Here is a 16,149-nt window from a genome sequence, read left to right as displayed (position 1 = left end):
AAAATAATTCTACTGGGAAATTCACCTTTTTGAGCTTTAGCTGTTATTTCAAAATATTTGACAGTAAGATCTTGAATGGACAGCACAGCCATATGAGCTTTCCGCTGCCAATCAGCATCTTCTTTTTGTAGACTTTCAATTCTTCGGGGACCCAGGTAATCATTCTCTATAGAAATCTGTAGAGAGAAAAAAGAAAAATGGAAAAGATCATTTCTTTCTCTCCTTTAACATTTACTGAACGTTTATATATCAGGCATTGTGCTTGGTACTAAAAGAAAATACTTGTTTTTCCCTGCTCTGCAGCAGAAGCTATCAATTTACAAAACAATTAAATTAACAATAATGTTGAAGACAGTTGATGCAGAAATTTGTTCCCCCTTCCTCCTCTATCTTCTTCTTCATCCTTCCCTCTTCTATATAAAGGACATATAACAAAATGTTTAAAACTGATTATTTTCAAGTGCTGGGATGAGAAATTTATTTCCTCTTTTATGATAATTATGTTTTCAGGTTAAGAATTATTTGTGTCAATAAAATGCTTATTTAATTATTGACATAAATTAAAAAATAAGATTGACAATATATAAAAATCTGCCTACTGAAGGACTCTGGATATAAGTAACAGAAAAACTGGCTATGTATTATTTATAAGAGTCACAACTAAAACAAAAGGACAAAGGAAAGTTGAAAATCAACTGATGGACAGAGGTATGCCAAGTGAATGTCACAGAAGTAACAATATCAATATTAAAGTATAGAAAAGTGCTAAACCGGTATGTTAATATGGAAGAAAGGTACAGTCCAGGAAGAACAGCAATAGACCCTCTCTACTGCTTTACCACATACTGAGAAAGAGACTTAAAACTTAAAACAATAACACCAAATTAGGATGATGGGGAAAAAATATTATAGAGAAAAATGTTAACACACCCCTGGCACACTTAAAAAAAAAAACTGATCAAGTCAGATATCATATGCCACTAAAAAATTATAATGAATTTCAAAGTAGAAATAATGCAGTTCATAGTCTCTAAACAGTACAATAAATAGAAATCAAAGGAACAGTCTAAAACAGTTGATTTACTCTTGAAGCAACAATATACTTCTCCTTAAGCAAATGAAGTCTTCCAGAAAGAGGGAAAAACATGAGCACTCACTGTAGTGCTCAGCACACACAGAACAATTAATTAGCAATGTTAAGGCGACAGTGGCAAGGTAGAGGAAGAGGTCAAGAATGATCCTAGGGTTACTGGGAAAAAATATGTACATGGAATTGCCAAGGATTTCATTTTGCATACTAAGTTGAACTTTGCAAGTCATGTCCAGAGATATAAGCTTGGGTACCCTTGACACACTAGAAGACATTTAAAGCAACAAGAGTGAATGAGTTCATGTAAGAAATTGTAATCATATAAGTAGCAAGATTCAATGGAGGAGAAATCAACAGTATCAAACACAGCTTAGGAGTCAAGTAGATACACAACCAGTACCCATGGACCTAACAGCATGAACTTGGCGACAACAGTTCTGGGGTACAGGCAAATTCCTTTTGCCTATTAATTCCCACCATATCTTCAGACCTCAGTTCAATTACTGGTTCATGGATGTTGTCCCTGACTCACCATTATAGGCAGTATCAGCTCTTCAATCTAAAAAATAGCCTTCATTCTTAAGTCTTAACACAATCATACTTTATATTATTTTATATCACCTGCTTTCTGCTCTGAATGTTCCATGAGGGCAGAGAATGCACAAGTGGTTTTTATCTCTGCTTGCTTGCTTTTCACTAGCACACTGCGAGGCATGAACTAGGTAATCTACAATATTTCCTGAATGAGTGAATAAAAATTCACTCCTATACATGTTTTTAATAAGGAGAGAAATGTAGACACATATAATACTCTTTTGAGAAATTTGTGTGAGTGAATAGAGGGGAAAAGGGTGGAGAAGAGGATAAGGCTTAAGGGTAGGCACTCTGCTTTATTTTAATGGGAGATCACAGAGCAGGTTGAGAGGGAGAACCTATGTCTTCCCCTGTGAAGAAAGAACCCAGTTATGAAAAGAATCTGAAAAAGAATTATGTATATGTATAACTGAATAACTTTGCTGTACACCTGAAAGTAACAGAACATTGTAAATGAACTATACTCCAAAATAATATAAAAATTTAAAAAAGAAAGAAAGAATCCAGTTAAAAATAAATTGGTAGAGGAGACGGGAGGAGAGAAGACACAAGACAGCTGTTTTTAGAAGGTAGGGTGACAAACCATTTATCGTAGGAAGACTCAAGCAAATATTAAAAACAATGCTAACCAGGGTTAGTGTAGTCATGGTGAAAAAGGCGCACATAATATACTGCTGGTGGAACTATTAATTGATTAAAACCTTTTCTGGAAAGTATTTTATGATACCATAATCTTTGAACACATTTAGCTGTTTAGATCAGGACAAACTTTATTGAGGCCCATAAATTGCAGAGGGCTTTGAAGGAGGGGTAGGATTTTGACAGTTACATGGGGAGCATATGGGAAAAGAGAACCACCCAAAAGGGATGCTGTAGGTAAGAATTAACCTGAACAAAAGCATTGAGGCAAGTAAGTTCAATGCATGGTAAAGGACAGAGAGCAGTCCAGCCTAGCTGGAGTTTAGGTAAAACAGATGAAGGTAGTGGGGAGATAACACTAGAGAAGTAGGTTATGATCACTATGAGGAGGCTGAGGAGTTTGTACTGCATATGACAGGCAACTGGAAACCACTGAGGGATTCTCAGCAATAGTAAGTGGCATATTTAGACTTCAGTTTACATTTAAGGTTTTAGAAAACTTGTTTTCTGTAATAAAACCATCAAGGTTTTATGCTTTCATTTGTTGTGATTACCTTTGATTTTTAAAACAAGTTAAAAAGCAAAAGATTAGTGTTCACAAGTATGAAAAAGAAATTTAATAAATTGATATTATGATAAATTTAATACATTGTAGCAAAATTTAAGTTCTTACTCGGCACGTTATGATGGAAGTCCTTTTAAATGACATGATTAAACTTCGTATGTTTATTATACCTAAGACCATAAGCTAGGTTAGCTAAGTTTTTCCCCTGACTCTGAAAGTCAAAATGTATTTAGATTCTATCAACTCCCAAGTTCAACCTCTGCCTTGTGATGTTAGGGTTCAGGCTCTGAAAACCACATTTAGCCTTTACCAACAGAAACGGTTGGAGGAGATTTCAGAGTTGAAGGAAAGAGATTTGCTTCTTCTTATCTGTATCACTTGACTTTCCTGTTTGCTGTTCCTGTGATCATCATCCCAGACTCGCTTCTTCATCCTAGCATCTGCAGTACCTTCTTAAAGGAGTTAACAGAATCGAGTTTGCAGTTTTTTAACCTTCGCAGAACTGACCTCATTTGTGTGCCCAAGCCAAACCAGCACCTGTCCACCAGTTCCCTATCCCCAGAGATCTGGTTCTCTCCACTGAGATCAGACACACCAGCACTAGAAGAGCAATGTCTTCTTTCTCAAAGGTCAGCTCCACAGGACCTATCCTTTAATAATTACCACCTCTTCCCTTTGTAACCCCCGATCCTAGGAGTGGTGGCTGCTTTTGCAATTAACTCTGATATCTTAGAGTTGCCTTCTTATCTACCTTGTTAGCAACTTTGTACCTGGCTCTTAAAATTCCCTCTGTTGAAGTAACTGATTTGATCTTCTGGTCAGACCAACAGACACAACTATGGAATAGAAATGTAATAACCAGAACAGGCAGTGCTCAAAATTCAAAAATCTTAACTCAGATCATGAAGATAGAAACCCTTTTCACTTGCATAGTTAAACACTGTACAGAAATGAGAAACCTTGCACTATGGCTTTTTGAAGAGAAAAAAATAATATAAAAAATCTGGTGGTAATTATTTGGCAATAACTTGTTCTTTGTTGTTGGATTATTTTTACCTTCATTGTACATGTATATTCAAATATACAGAAAACAAACATGCTTTGCTTTTTAAATGCTAGTTTTTTAACTGACTTCTGAAACTCAGAAGCTAATGCTGCAGCCAACTGTTTAAAAACATGATTACAGTTTACTGTACCTAAGACATTAAGCTAGGATACTGAGTTCTCTTCCTAACTTGGCAAATTTGAAGATGTACAGCATTGGTCAGCTGGATCATGTGCTAATAACAATGACACCTCTGTTTTCAATTTTAGGGCTAGAAAGAAGACAGTGTCTGTTTATAAGATGGAAAAAAAATGTGTCGGTTTAGGTAGCTAGGATAGTGAGACTAGTTTATAAACACAAATTTCTTGGCAAGGAATTACTTATTATAAAGTACATCACTAGCTTGGATACTGGGTTTTATATGAGAAGCTGAAGTGTTACTTCTGTCTATTGCTGAGATTGTAATTTTAAAAAATTCCAATTCTTAGGTGAAACAAATGCCAAGATAAACTAGTGAATATACTTATGTAGTAGAGACCTTAATGTGAATTTTCCAGGCCCAGGAGTCATCTGAAGGTGACTCTTGATTAAGAGAATGACATGATTAGACTTGGCATCATCTATTTCATGCATTTTTACATTCAAAGCAAATATTAAGTGTACTATTCCCAGGAAAGCATGTGAAATGAGGCATTTTTGAAGGTAAGAGACATCTAAAGACAAGGAAACCAAAGGAAAAAATAGTTAAGGTAAGAGATAAGTACCTTAATGTACAGTGGTAGCACTATATATTTTACAGTGTACGTGGTAGAGTATATAGTGCTCCAATGGTGTAAAAATAGCACCCTGCACAAAACCAGGGGGTTTGCCAAGCCATGCCCATGCGTACTGCTGCATATGCCCATTTGTCTGCTGGAATAAGGGTGGAGGTGGGTGATTTTTTCTATTTCACACAAAGACACCTATAGATTTGCTTGGTCCTGGGGAAGGGTGGAGGAAGAAAGGTACATTCAAGTTTCAACTAGAAGATAGCTGAATTGCAAAATGACACAACTGGCTACAAAGGGGAGGGAAAAGCTGAGGGTGTCTTCTAGTTTCTAGCTTATGTACTTTCAGCAAGTCATTAGAAATAAGTTGGACAATGTGTCTGAAGTGCTTATAGTTAATACAGGAAGACTATCAGTAGGTCAACTCGCTAACTAACCCTGACTCATTAAGACAGTGGGCCTAAAAATCTAGAGAGGATCATCTAGTTTATTTATTTTTATTTATTTATTTAAGCTTTTTTTTTTTTGGTCATGCCACACAGCTTGCAGGATCTTAGTTCCCCGACTAGGGATTGAACCTGGGCCCCTGCAGTGAAAGTCCTATCCACTGGACCACCAGGGAATTCCCCAAGGATCATCTAGTTTAAATCTCATTTTATGGATGAAAAAACAGGCCCAGAGAAAATGTAACTTTGAATTTATCAGAATTTTTTTTTTTTTTTTTTTTTTTTTTTTTTGCGGTACGTGGGCCTCTCACTGTTGTGGCCTCTCCCGTTGCGGAGCACAGGCTCCGGACGCGCAGGCTCAGCGGCCATGGCTCATGGGCCCAGCCGCTCCGCAGCATGTGGGATCTTCCCGGACCGGGGCACGAACCCGTGTCCCCTGCATCGGCAGGCGGACTCTCAACCACTGCACCACCAGGGAAGTCCCAACTTTGAATTTAGTGTGCTCCATCCCTTAGCTGTTTCAAATTTTATTAGACACGTGGTTCTCAAAATTCATACCAGAATTACCGGGAAGACTTGTTAAAACAAAGATTGCTGAGCTTCTCTCTGGAGTTTCAGCAAAGGAGATCTGAGGTGAGGCCTAAGAATCTGTATTTCTATCAAGGTTGTAGGTGATACTGATGCCCCTCGTCTGGGGGTCACATTTTAAGAACCAGTGTATTAGTGTCTGGGAGCTTCCAAAAGGGGTGTGTATTTTAAAGAGGCTAAAGAATAAAGGTCAAATTCCATAGGATGAGATAGCATTCTAGCCCCTGACCATCATTCCTCTCCTACAAATCCTTAGACTGAGGCATATCAAACAATTCACACCCTGTGGTATAACTAAAAGAGTAGGCTCTGAAGTCAAACATGTGTTTCAATCCCAGCCATGCCACTTATTGGCCTCCACTCATGGTGCTGGGTTGGTGATTATCAGTAATGTTTGAACTTATTGTGACTAAAAGCCCTAGTATTATGCCTGTTCACTATACCATCCCTGTTTTTATATATCTATCTGGAATAGTCTCAATTCCAATCTCCAATAGACATACATACTACTTCCTACTGAATTCTTATTCTTCAGTGGTGAAGCTTGATAATCCCCCTTTTTCTATATATCTTCAGGCAATGGTGATCACCTCATTTTGCGTCTCTACATAAACTTGTACATACTGCTCATTTTTCTTTTAAAAAATCATCTGAGTTATAATTTACATACAATAAAATGTACCTGTTTAAGTGTAAATTTTGACAAATATATATACCCATGATAACAGGCACCATAATCAAGATTTAAAGCACATCAATCTCCCCAAAGGGTTCTGTTACATCTGCTTCCTCTCAGTGGATCTCCCTGGCCCCACCCCAGGCAACAGCTGTTTAGGACAATCTTCTAGAATTCCATGTAAATGGAGGCACAGTTTATACTCTTTGTCTGGCATCTTTTGCTCAGCACATTTTTTTATAAGCTATTTAATCAGGATTTAATTTACATACACTGTGTTCAAGTAAATCCATCTAAAGTGCTCAATTTGATGAGTTTTGATTGCTGTATACACCCAAGAAACAACCACTACAATGATACAAAACATTTCCGTCACCTCCAAAATATTCTCGTACTACTTTGCCATCCACACCTTCACACATATACAGGAGGGTATATACCCTCCTGTACATGGCTTCAACTAAGCATAACTTTGATATGTGTCTGTGTTACTGTGTCTATCAATGGTTAATTTCTTTGCTTTGCTGAATATTATTCTACTATATGCAAATATCACATTTTGTTTATCCATTCACCTGTCGATTGTTATTTGGGTTGTCCCAGTTTGGAGCTACCGGGAATACAGTTGGCACTAACACTGGTCTGTAAGTCTTTTTTGTGAACAGATGTTTTCGTTTCTCTTGTATAAGTAACTAAGAGACAAACAGCTGAGTTGTAAGATATTGTACAGTTGACCCTTGAACAACATGGATCTGAACTGCATGAGTCCACTTACATGCATATTTTTTTTCCCCATAAATATTACAGTGCTACAAGATCTGCTGTTGGTTGAATCCACGGATGGGGAACCACGATCTGGAAAGCCACTTTGGGACTTAAGCATCTGAAAATTTTGGTATCATTGGCAGGTCCTGGAACCACACCCAAGGGTTGTTCAAAGATCAACCATATATGTTTAACTTTTGAAGAAAGTGCCAAACTGTTTTCCAAAGTGGTTGTACCACTTTAAAATTCTGTTAGCAATGTGTGAAAATTCCAGTTACTCTACATCCTCACTAGCCCTTGGGAGGGCCAGAATTTTTTCATTATACTCACTTCAATGGGTGTGTAATAGTGTCTCCACCAATTTGGATTTCCTAGATGAGTATGTTGAGCATCTTCACATGTGATTATTAGCCATTTCTTTGTGTCTTTTTAAATATTTAGCTCATATTGAAAATTTTGGGGTTTTGTCTTACTGAGTTGTACAGTTCCTTTTTTAGATGTATTACAAGTTATTTTCTCTCAGTGTGTGGCCTGCCTCATTTTCTTAATCTTTAAAATAACAAAAGTATTTAATTTTAGTAAAGTCCAATTTTATCTTTTTTATTTTTATTTTTTTAGTTTTTGGCTGACGTTTTCTGCATCCTATCTAAAAAACCTTTGCCTTTCCTTCCGAAAGATTGTGAAAACTTCCTAGTTTTGTTATAAAAGTTTTATACTATGAGCTTTATGTTTGGGTCTAAGATGTATCTCAAATTAATTTTTATGTATGGTATAAGATAAGGAAGCCTGGACTTCATTATTTCTATATGGGTATCCACTTCTAGCACCATTTGTTGATAAGACTATTCTTTCCCCCCACTGAACTGCCGTGTCACCTTTGTAGAAAACGAATTGACTATATAACCACAGGTTTATTTCTGGATTCTGTTTAGTTCCATTCATTTACATGTCTATCCTATACTATCACCACAACATCTGGATTTCTCTAGCTATTTTATAATTGGCTGGTTAGTTTAAAAAAAAAACACCCTACTGGAATATTAATCTGAATTTACAGATCAGCTGAGAACTGACATCTAAACATTATTGATTATTGTTAATAGATTATCTTCCAATCTATTAACATGGTCTATCTCCCATTTATTTAGGTATGCTTTAATTTTTCTCAGCAGAGTCTTACAATTTTTCAGTATATAGTCCTTTCATATATTTTATAAAATTTATCCCTAAACATTTCATGTTCAGAGATGCTAATGTAAAAGGCATTTTAAATATTTTGATTTCAACTTCATTTCTGGAAGACAGAAAATGCAATTGAATCTTTAATACTGACCTTGTAACTAAACTTACAGATTACTTCCAGTAGCACTTTTAGATTCTTAATTTTTTCTTACATGTGTGATCACATGATCTACAAATTTAAAAAGCTTTTTTTTTTTTCTAATTTATATATGCCTTTTATTTTTTTCTTGCCTTGTTGAACTGGCGACAAACTCCAGAGAAATACTGAATAAAAGCTGTGGGAGCAGACAATCTTACCTAGTTAGCAATCTTAGTGGGAGAAGAATTCAGTCATTCACCATCATATATGATGTTAGATAGGCTTTCCATACATACCTTTATCAGCTCAAAGAAGTTCCCTTCTCTTCCTAGGCTGCTGAGATTTTACCATGGATGAGCAATGAACTTTTTATCAAGTGCATTTCTGCACCCAGACATGTTGACTTTTTTCCTTTATCAATAATATGGTGAGTCACATTGATTATTTTTTTATAATGTTAAACCAATCTTGCCTTTCTAAGATAAAACCTAATCACAGTATATAATTGAATCCTATTTTTCAATATTATGTTAAGGATTATTGCATCTACATTCATGAGGGATGTTTATCTGTAGTTTTCTTTTTTTTCTATAATGTCGTTTGATTTGGATAATGCTGGCCTCAAAAATGAGTTGGGGGCTTCCCTGGTGGCGCAGTGGTTGAGAGTCCGCCTGACGATGCAGGGGACACGGGTTCGTGCCCCGGTCCGGGAAGATCCCACGTGCCGCGGAGCGGCTGGGCCCGTGAGCCATGGCCGCTGCGCCTGCGCGTCCGGAGCCTGTGCTCCGCAACGGGAGAGGCCACGACAGTGAGAGGCCCGCGTACCGCAAAAAAAAAAAAAAAAAAAAAAAAAAAAATGAGTTGGTAAGTGTTCCCTCTTTTAAATCCTCCAATAATCCTTTACCTGGCTCTGGAATTTTCTTTGTGAGAAGATTTTAAATTATGAATTCAACTTTGTTAATACAGAGCTACCAGATTTTTTCTATTTTTTCTTGACTCTATTTTAACAATTTGTATTTCTCTAAGAAGTGTATCCATTTCATCTAAGTTGTAGAATTTTTTTGGCACAAATTTGTTCATGTTCTCTTACTAGCTTATCATCATAGTTGATAGGGCATTTGAGGGGCAATGCAGTAAAATACGATTTTTACCTTTGAAAATGTTAACAGTTTAAGAAGTATGTTGTCTGTTCCTCCTCACCTATACTCTGCTTCCCAGGGGAAAAAAATGGAGTAATAAGTGACGCTAGTGGACAATACAGCCTGACAAAAAGGTTCAATCCATTTGCTAATGTTAATACTCAATATAAACTATGATATAATATGAAAGCAAAAATTCACATAGATTCTGATAATCAATGTTAAGCTGTATATAGATTATCTCAGCTAAACACTGCAGCCTAGTTTAGAAGTAGATGGGGCCTCCATGTATATCATCCAGTTCATCCTTCCAGTCAAGTTTTCAATGGACAAATATCTATAGTTCATTTTTTAAAATTGAAGGAAACTGTAGTGTCTAAAAATTCTTAACTTACTAGTTACCATTTTACCCAAAATGCCAAGTTTATGATAAAACTGACTTAACAACCCAATATTTGTCAAAAGTATTAATAAAGGAGAGTGTGTCAATTATGTGAGTCTATGTTGCTCCATATCTTGACTCATTAGTAAAGGGAAAAAGACATGCTTTACTTTGTAATAATTTTTAAAATATGATACTACTCATTCTTGCACCCAAGCATAAAGTTTTCAGAATAAGTGCAATTTCCCAGATATAAATTTCGTAAATAATGCTCCAAATTCACGCATTAATGCACAAGTTTTTTTAATATTCTAGTTCAGCAATATTTCCATGTGAATTAAACACAGCAACATTGATTTGAGGTCAGCTATAAAACCAAACCTTTAACACTTGCCTCAAAAAAGGTAATATATATTTTACACACAAAAGTCAAATGTCATGAATTTTAAAGCCGTACCATTAATGCCTTGTATTCAAAACAAGGTCTTCCCAAAACAAATGTTCTCAAAACTCCTGCTAAAGAAGTCTAAGACTAGATAATACCCAAAACATTAAAAGGGAGACAGGAGTAGATGGAGAGGGGAAAAAAAGCACAGGAAAGGGGGAAAGATGGGAATCTCAATGTATTTACAAATTTTCTAGGCTTTTCTCAGCCTTGGCTACTCAGCAAAGTCGCCTTTTTAGATGCTTTTAAAATGAGGTGTTCAGGCTCTATGTATCACAAAACTACCAAACTAGAATCTCTGGGGACAATGGATGAGATATCTACATTTATAAAAGCTCCTCTAATAATTAAAATGTATAGCCAGCCACGCTGAGAACTATAAAACAGGCAGGTTACTATTTAGGTTAAAAAAAAAAATACCTTGATCTGCTGTCTTCGTAGCATGGCAAGTTCTCGCATGTCTCGGAATGGCTGTAGTAAATACTGATAGAGTTCAGTCGTGGCTTCTGCAAGGCTGCTGTAGGCTTCATCCTCCATCTGATACAAGTCCAGAAGCTCTACCATGCTCTCTGTATTCTTGTGCTTATCCAAAAGCTGTGGAACAAGAAAATTTCACTACAAAGAAATCCAACTGTAATAGCCTATAAAACTTGCAAACTACGTATCATCTCAGGACCTTGGAACTCTGAAATGCAGAATTAAAGAGAATGAGGAGCACTAATTGCTTTCATCACTTATCTCCATGCCTTACGTGTCTTACTACAAGACCACTGCCTAAAACATCCTTTTCTAACTACTGTCACCATATTATTCCTGTTCTCTGCATTTTCTGGCATTCCATACTATCGGCCTACCCTTAACTCTTAAAATTTTTTTCCCAGCATCTAGTAGCTTTCTCCATATTTATATAATCATTTCTAATCTACAAAGCAGTTATCAACTCTTGCCAACATTATTTTACTAATTTCCCCAAATAATCCTGCCACTCTTTTCCTCCTCCAAATTTGGAACATTCCCTCAAAAACTTCAACTCATGCCTATCACTTCCTTCAAAATCTAGGTGAAAACACCCCTCAACTCTATTGAAGAGTTTAAGATGGACTATAATAGATTTTTATAACTTTCTTACTTTGCATTCCTTGGTACTCATGTGTATATGCATGTTTATAAAGATATTCATTCATTTCTCAACAACTAAGGACTAAGCATCTTAATACATGTTAGGCACTGGGCATACAAAAACATAGTTCCTTTCTTCAGTTTGCAAAGCAGAAATAGAGAGACAGATGCAGAGAACAAACGTATGGACACCAAGGGAGGAAAGTGGGGGTGGGGGGTGGGATGAATTGGGTGACTGGGACTAACATATATACGCTAATATGTATAAAATAGGTAACTAATAAGAACCTGTTGTATAAAAAATAAATTAAATTTTAAAAAAAAACATGGTTCCTTTCTTCATGGAGTTTACTGTGTAGTAATTAAACAAACTAAAGTTTTAAAAAATTACAAACTTAGAGTCCATATATATGTGTTAGACTCTAAGTTTGTAATTGGACTCTAAGGGAAAAAAATGTCATGAAGAGATTAGTGGTAGGACGGGAATAAAACACAGACTTACTCGAGCATGGACTTGAGGATATGGGGAGGGGGAAGGGTGGGCTGTGACGAAATGAGAGAGTGGCAGGGACATATATACACTATCAAATGTAAATTAGATAGCTAGTGGGAAGCTGCTGCATAGCACAGGGAGATCACCTCTGTGCTTTGTGACCACCTAGAGGGGTGGGATAGGGCGGGTGGGAGAGAGGGTGATGCAAGAGGGAAGAGATATGGGAACATATGTATATGTATAACTGATTCAGTTTGTTGTAAAGGAAAAACTAACACACTATTGTAAAACAATTATACTCCAATAAAGATGTTAAAAAAATAAAATAAAATAAAAAATTACAAACTGTGATAAATGCTATGAAAATTATTACTTTTTTAAAAAAAGTAAAGAATAAAAGTAACACAATGAAACAATGGGTGCCAAGAGAAAGAATAAGAGGTGGGAAGATGGTGAAAAACTATGACCTAGTTCAGAGCAGGTTAGAGAGAAAAGGCTATCCACGGAAGCTTAAGCTGAAATTTAAAGAACCTTTGAATGAACCATGTGGCAAGACACTATTTTATTTTAATTTATTCATTTTTGGCCATGCTGCATGGCTTGCGGGATCTTAGTCCCCAGGCCCACGGGAGTGAAAGCAGCAAGTCCTTACCACTGGACCGCCAGGAACTCCCAGGACACTATTTTATATACTTATTCTTGGTGTCCATTTACTTGGTGACAGTCTCATCTCCTCAAAAGCACAATATTCTGCTATTCTTTCTCACACCTAAAGTTTCCACTACTATCCTCTTTCGCAGCTTCTTGCTTTGGTTATCATATCATGCTGTACATATTACAGTTGACCCTTGAACAACTGTAATATGGGGTTAGGGGCGCCAACCCCTGCCTAGTTAAAAATCAGCATATAACTTTACAGACAACCCTCCCTTCCAATCCACAGTTCTGCATACAAGTATTCAAAAACTGAAATACACGGGTATAAATCTAATTATGTACAGGATCTATGAGGAAAATTATACAACTCTGATGAAAGAACTCAAAGACCCAAATTAAATGGAAGTATTCCACATATGGATTGGAAAACTCAGTATTGTCAAGGTGTCAGTTCTTCCAAACTTGATCTATAGGATCAATGCAATGCCATCTAAAGTCTCAGCAAGTTATTTTGTGGATATCAACAAATGAATTCTCAAGTTTATATGGAAAGGTGAAAGATCCAGAATAACCAACACTAAATTGACGAACAAAGTTAAAAGACTGACACTCTCCATTCAACTTCACTAGTTACTATAAATCTACAGTAATCAAGACAGTGTGGTATTGGTAAAAGAATAGATCAGAGAGATTCCAAAAGTAAACCCACACACAAATAGTCAAGTAATCTTTTGACAAAAGAGCAAAGGGAATTCAATGAAGAGATCAGCCTTTTCATCAAATGGACATCAGTGTACGAAAGAAAGAAAAAGAAATCTACAGACCTTACACCTTCCACAAAAATTAACTCAAAATGGACCACAGACCTAAATGTAAGATGCAAAGTTATAAAACTCTTAGAAAATAACACAGGGGAAAATCTAGGTAAGCTTGGGTTTGATGACTTTTTAGATATAACACAAAAGCACAATGCTTTTCTACTCAATTTTTCTATAAACCTGAAAGTGATAAAACAGTCTATTAACTTTTAAATGACAGTAAACCTATTTAAAGACATAGTTTTATATTTCACTGTATGCATGCTTTTTATTTTTTAAATAAAACCAAGAATCATTAAAAATAAACCCATAATAGCCAATTAACACTGATTTTCATCCCTGTTAAGTCCTACTGTTTTAAGGTGGTCAGACCAATCAAACAATATCTTTCTGCTTTGTTAACAAGTAGTTTTCGGTAGGTTGGTTTTGTTTGTTGTTTGTTTTTAATAGAGGTCCACTAGAAAAAAGAGAATCAATTCAAACATCAGGGATTTTAACAACAGATAACACATAAATAATTTACAGATGCAGACAGAAGGCCAGACCAAGTGGGATCTTGCTTTATGCCGAAAGTAAAGAGATGCCATAAAAGGACTGTTGTTGTTCTGTTTTTCCTTCAAAAACCTCTCTGGTTCCAGGGAAGCATTAGGGAATAAATACTTTCCCAAGTAAGGGAATCTTGACTTTTATTCTGAAGTATAAAAAGGGATAAACTAGGCAAAGTGTAAAGGGAAGACTGGGTCAGAAAGACAGAAGGGCATATCCCTGGATACCATAAAATAAGGTTTACAAACTGGAGTAAACAGAGAAAGGGAACATAATGAAAGACAATTCTGGAGACACTAACATACATGATGGACCTGAGTTATACTACAGTGGTGAGAAGGGGCACCAGAGTGGATGCAGATAGATCAGTTGATAATCTCCTGGGTCAGTCCATGTAAGCCTAGATTGGAGGAAGAGAAAAGCAAAGATTTAAGAAATGTTTTGGAGATAAAGTTAACAGGACTTGATGAAAGACTGGATTTTCTCTTTACCCTAAGGTCTTTGGTATTCATTGATACAAAGAACACAGGAATAGAAACAGGTTTTTAGAGGCAAAAATTAAGGATTCAGAGACACTGTGTCCAAAGTGTTTTTTAGATATCCATGAGGAGAGGTCATGAAAGGAATGCAAAATGTCCAAGATAAACCTTATCTTTAAGAAGTCTACAATCTAGGGAACCAAACAAACAGACATGTAAGTAAAATACTGATTGTAGAAGACAATCACGGTTCATAGTGGGCTAAAGCAGCTGAAAAAGATGTTCTAAAGCTAGGATTTGAACTGGGTCTCAAAAGATGGGAAGTGCTAGACAGTTGAAGAAGAGCAATCCAGTCTGGAGAAATCACATGAATAAAAGCGTCACACATTTGAATCCTGGATGGGAGGATGGGAGGACGGGGGTGGCAGAGTGTCACCATGCTCCCTGGGGTAGAGGGTACACACTAGTGAGCAGGACACCACACTGAGACTGTAAATGCAACACATTCTAATAAGCAGTTAAACCAATGATGAAGTAGAAAAAAAGAATGATGCATTTGATCAATGGGACCTGATTGGTTTTTAATTTACAAAGTTAAACTTATCTAAATAACCATATTAAAGTCATGGTCATTTAGTACCTGGTTACTTGAAGCATGGTCTGTGATCAGCATCATCTGATTACTTGTTAGAAATATAGAACTTCAGAGCCCACTCCAGACCCCCAGAATCAGAATGAGTGATGAGTATGCACAGCAAAGTTTCAGAAGCACTGCTTCAGTAAACACCTTATATGGCCACATTAACTACAACATGAGGCAAAAGTCTCTGTAAATTATATAAATTATGTAGTCCACTTTCAAACTGAATTTTCAAATTGAAAACTGTAGAATTATGGTATGTAACATTTTTTTCCTCGATCTAAAATCATTTTCCCCTCTCATTCTTTCTCTTACTATTTAAGTATTATTTTATTTTAGCTCAATTACCACTATTCAGACTAAAATTAAGCCAAAACTCCCATTTCTCATGGTTCAGTTCCCTATTAAAACATTTTTAGCTAATCTAAGAAAAAAAGTTACCACTGAAGCTAACCCCAGAATGATCTTCGTCTTTAGAAGAAAGGTACAGGGACTTGTCCTGGTATTGCAGTGGTTAAGATTCTGCCTGCCAATGCAGGGGACATGGGTTCAATCCCCAGTCCAGGAAGATCCCACATGCCGCGGAGCAACTAAGCCCATACGCTACAACTACTGAGCCTACACTCTAGAGCCCGTGAGCCACAACTACTGAAGCCCACGTGCTGCAACTACTGAAGCCCAAGCACCTAGAGCCCACGCTCCGCAACAAGCCACCGCAATGAGAAGCCCGTGCACTGCAACCAAGAGTAGCCTCTGCTCACTGCAACTAGAGAGAAAGCCCGCGTGCAGCAACAAAGACCCAAAGTGGCCAAAAAAACAGAAAACAAAAAAACAAAAAGAAAAAGAAAATCCTGTTTAAAAAAAAAACAAAGAAGATGGGTACAAAGAGACAAAGTCAGCCTGGCCTTACCTCCAGACCTGGCCAGGATCTTACC

At 36.7% G+C, this 16,149-nt stretch overlaps 1 protein-coding gene across 2 annotated transcripts in view; it reads right to left on the bottom strand.

Moving 5' to 3' along the window:
- Positions 1-16,149, bottom strand: part of JMY (junction mediating and regulatory protein, p53 cofactor) — a 71,266-nt gene that overhangs the window by 29,805 nt on the left and 25,312 nt on the right. For both annotated transcript variants that reach the window (XM_059060655.2, XM_059060656.2), the window contains exons 2-3: positions 10,883-11,056; positions 26-176 (exon numbers count right to left, since the gene is read on the bottom strand). In XM_059060655.2, the coding sequence (XP_058916638.1) occupies positions 26-176; positions 10,883-11,056 (325 nt within the window). The remainder of the gene's footprint in view (positions 1-25; positions 177-10,882; positions 11,057-16,149) is intronic.

The sequence above is a fragment of the Kogia breviceps genome, chromosome 4 (genome assembly GCF_026419965.1).
Source record: "Kogia breviceps isolate mKogBre1 chromosome 4, mKogBre1 haplotype 1, whole genome shotgun sequence".
NCBI classification, from domain to species: Eukaryota; Metazoa; Chordata; class Mammalia; order Artiodactyla; family Physeteridae; genus Kogia; species Kogia breviceps.
The sequence above is the reverse complement of the archived record's forward strand: the minus strand, read 5'-3'. Positions and strand labels throughout refer to the sequence as shown.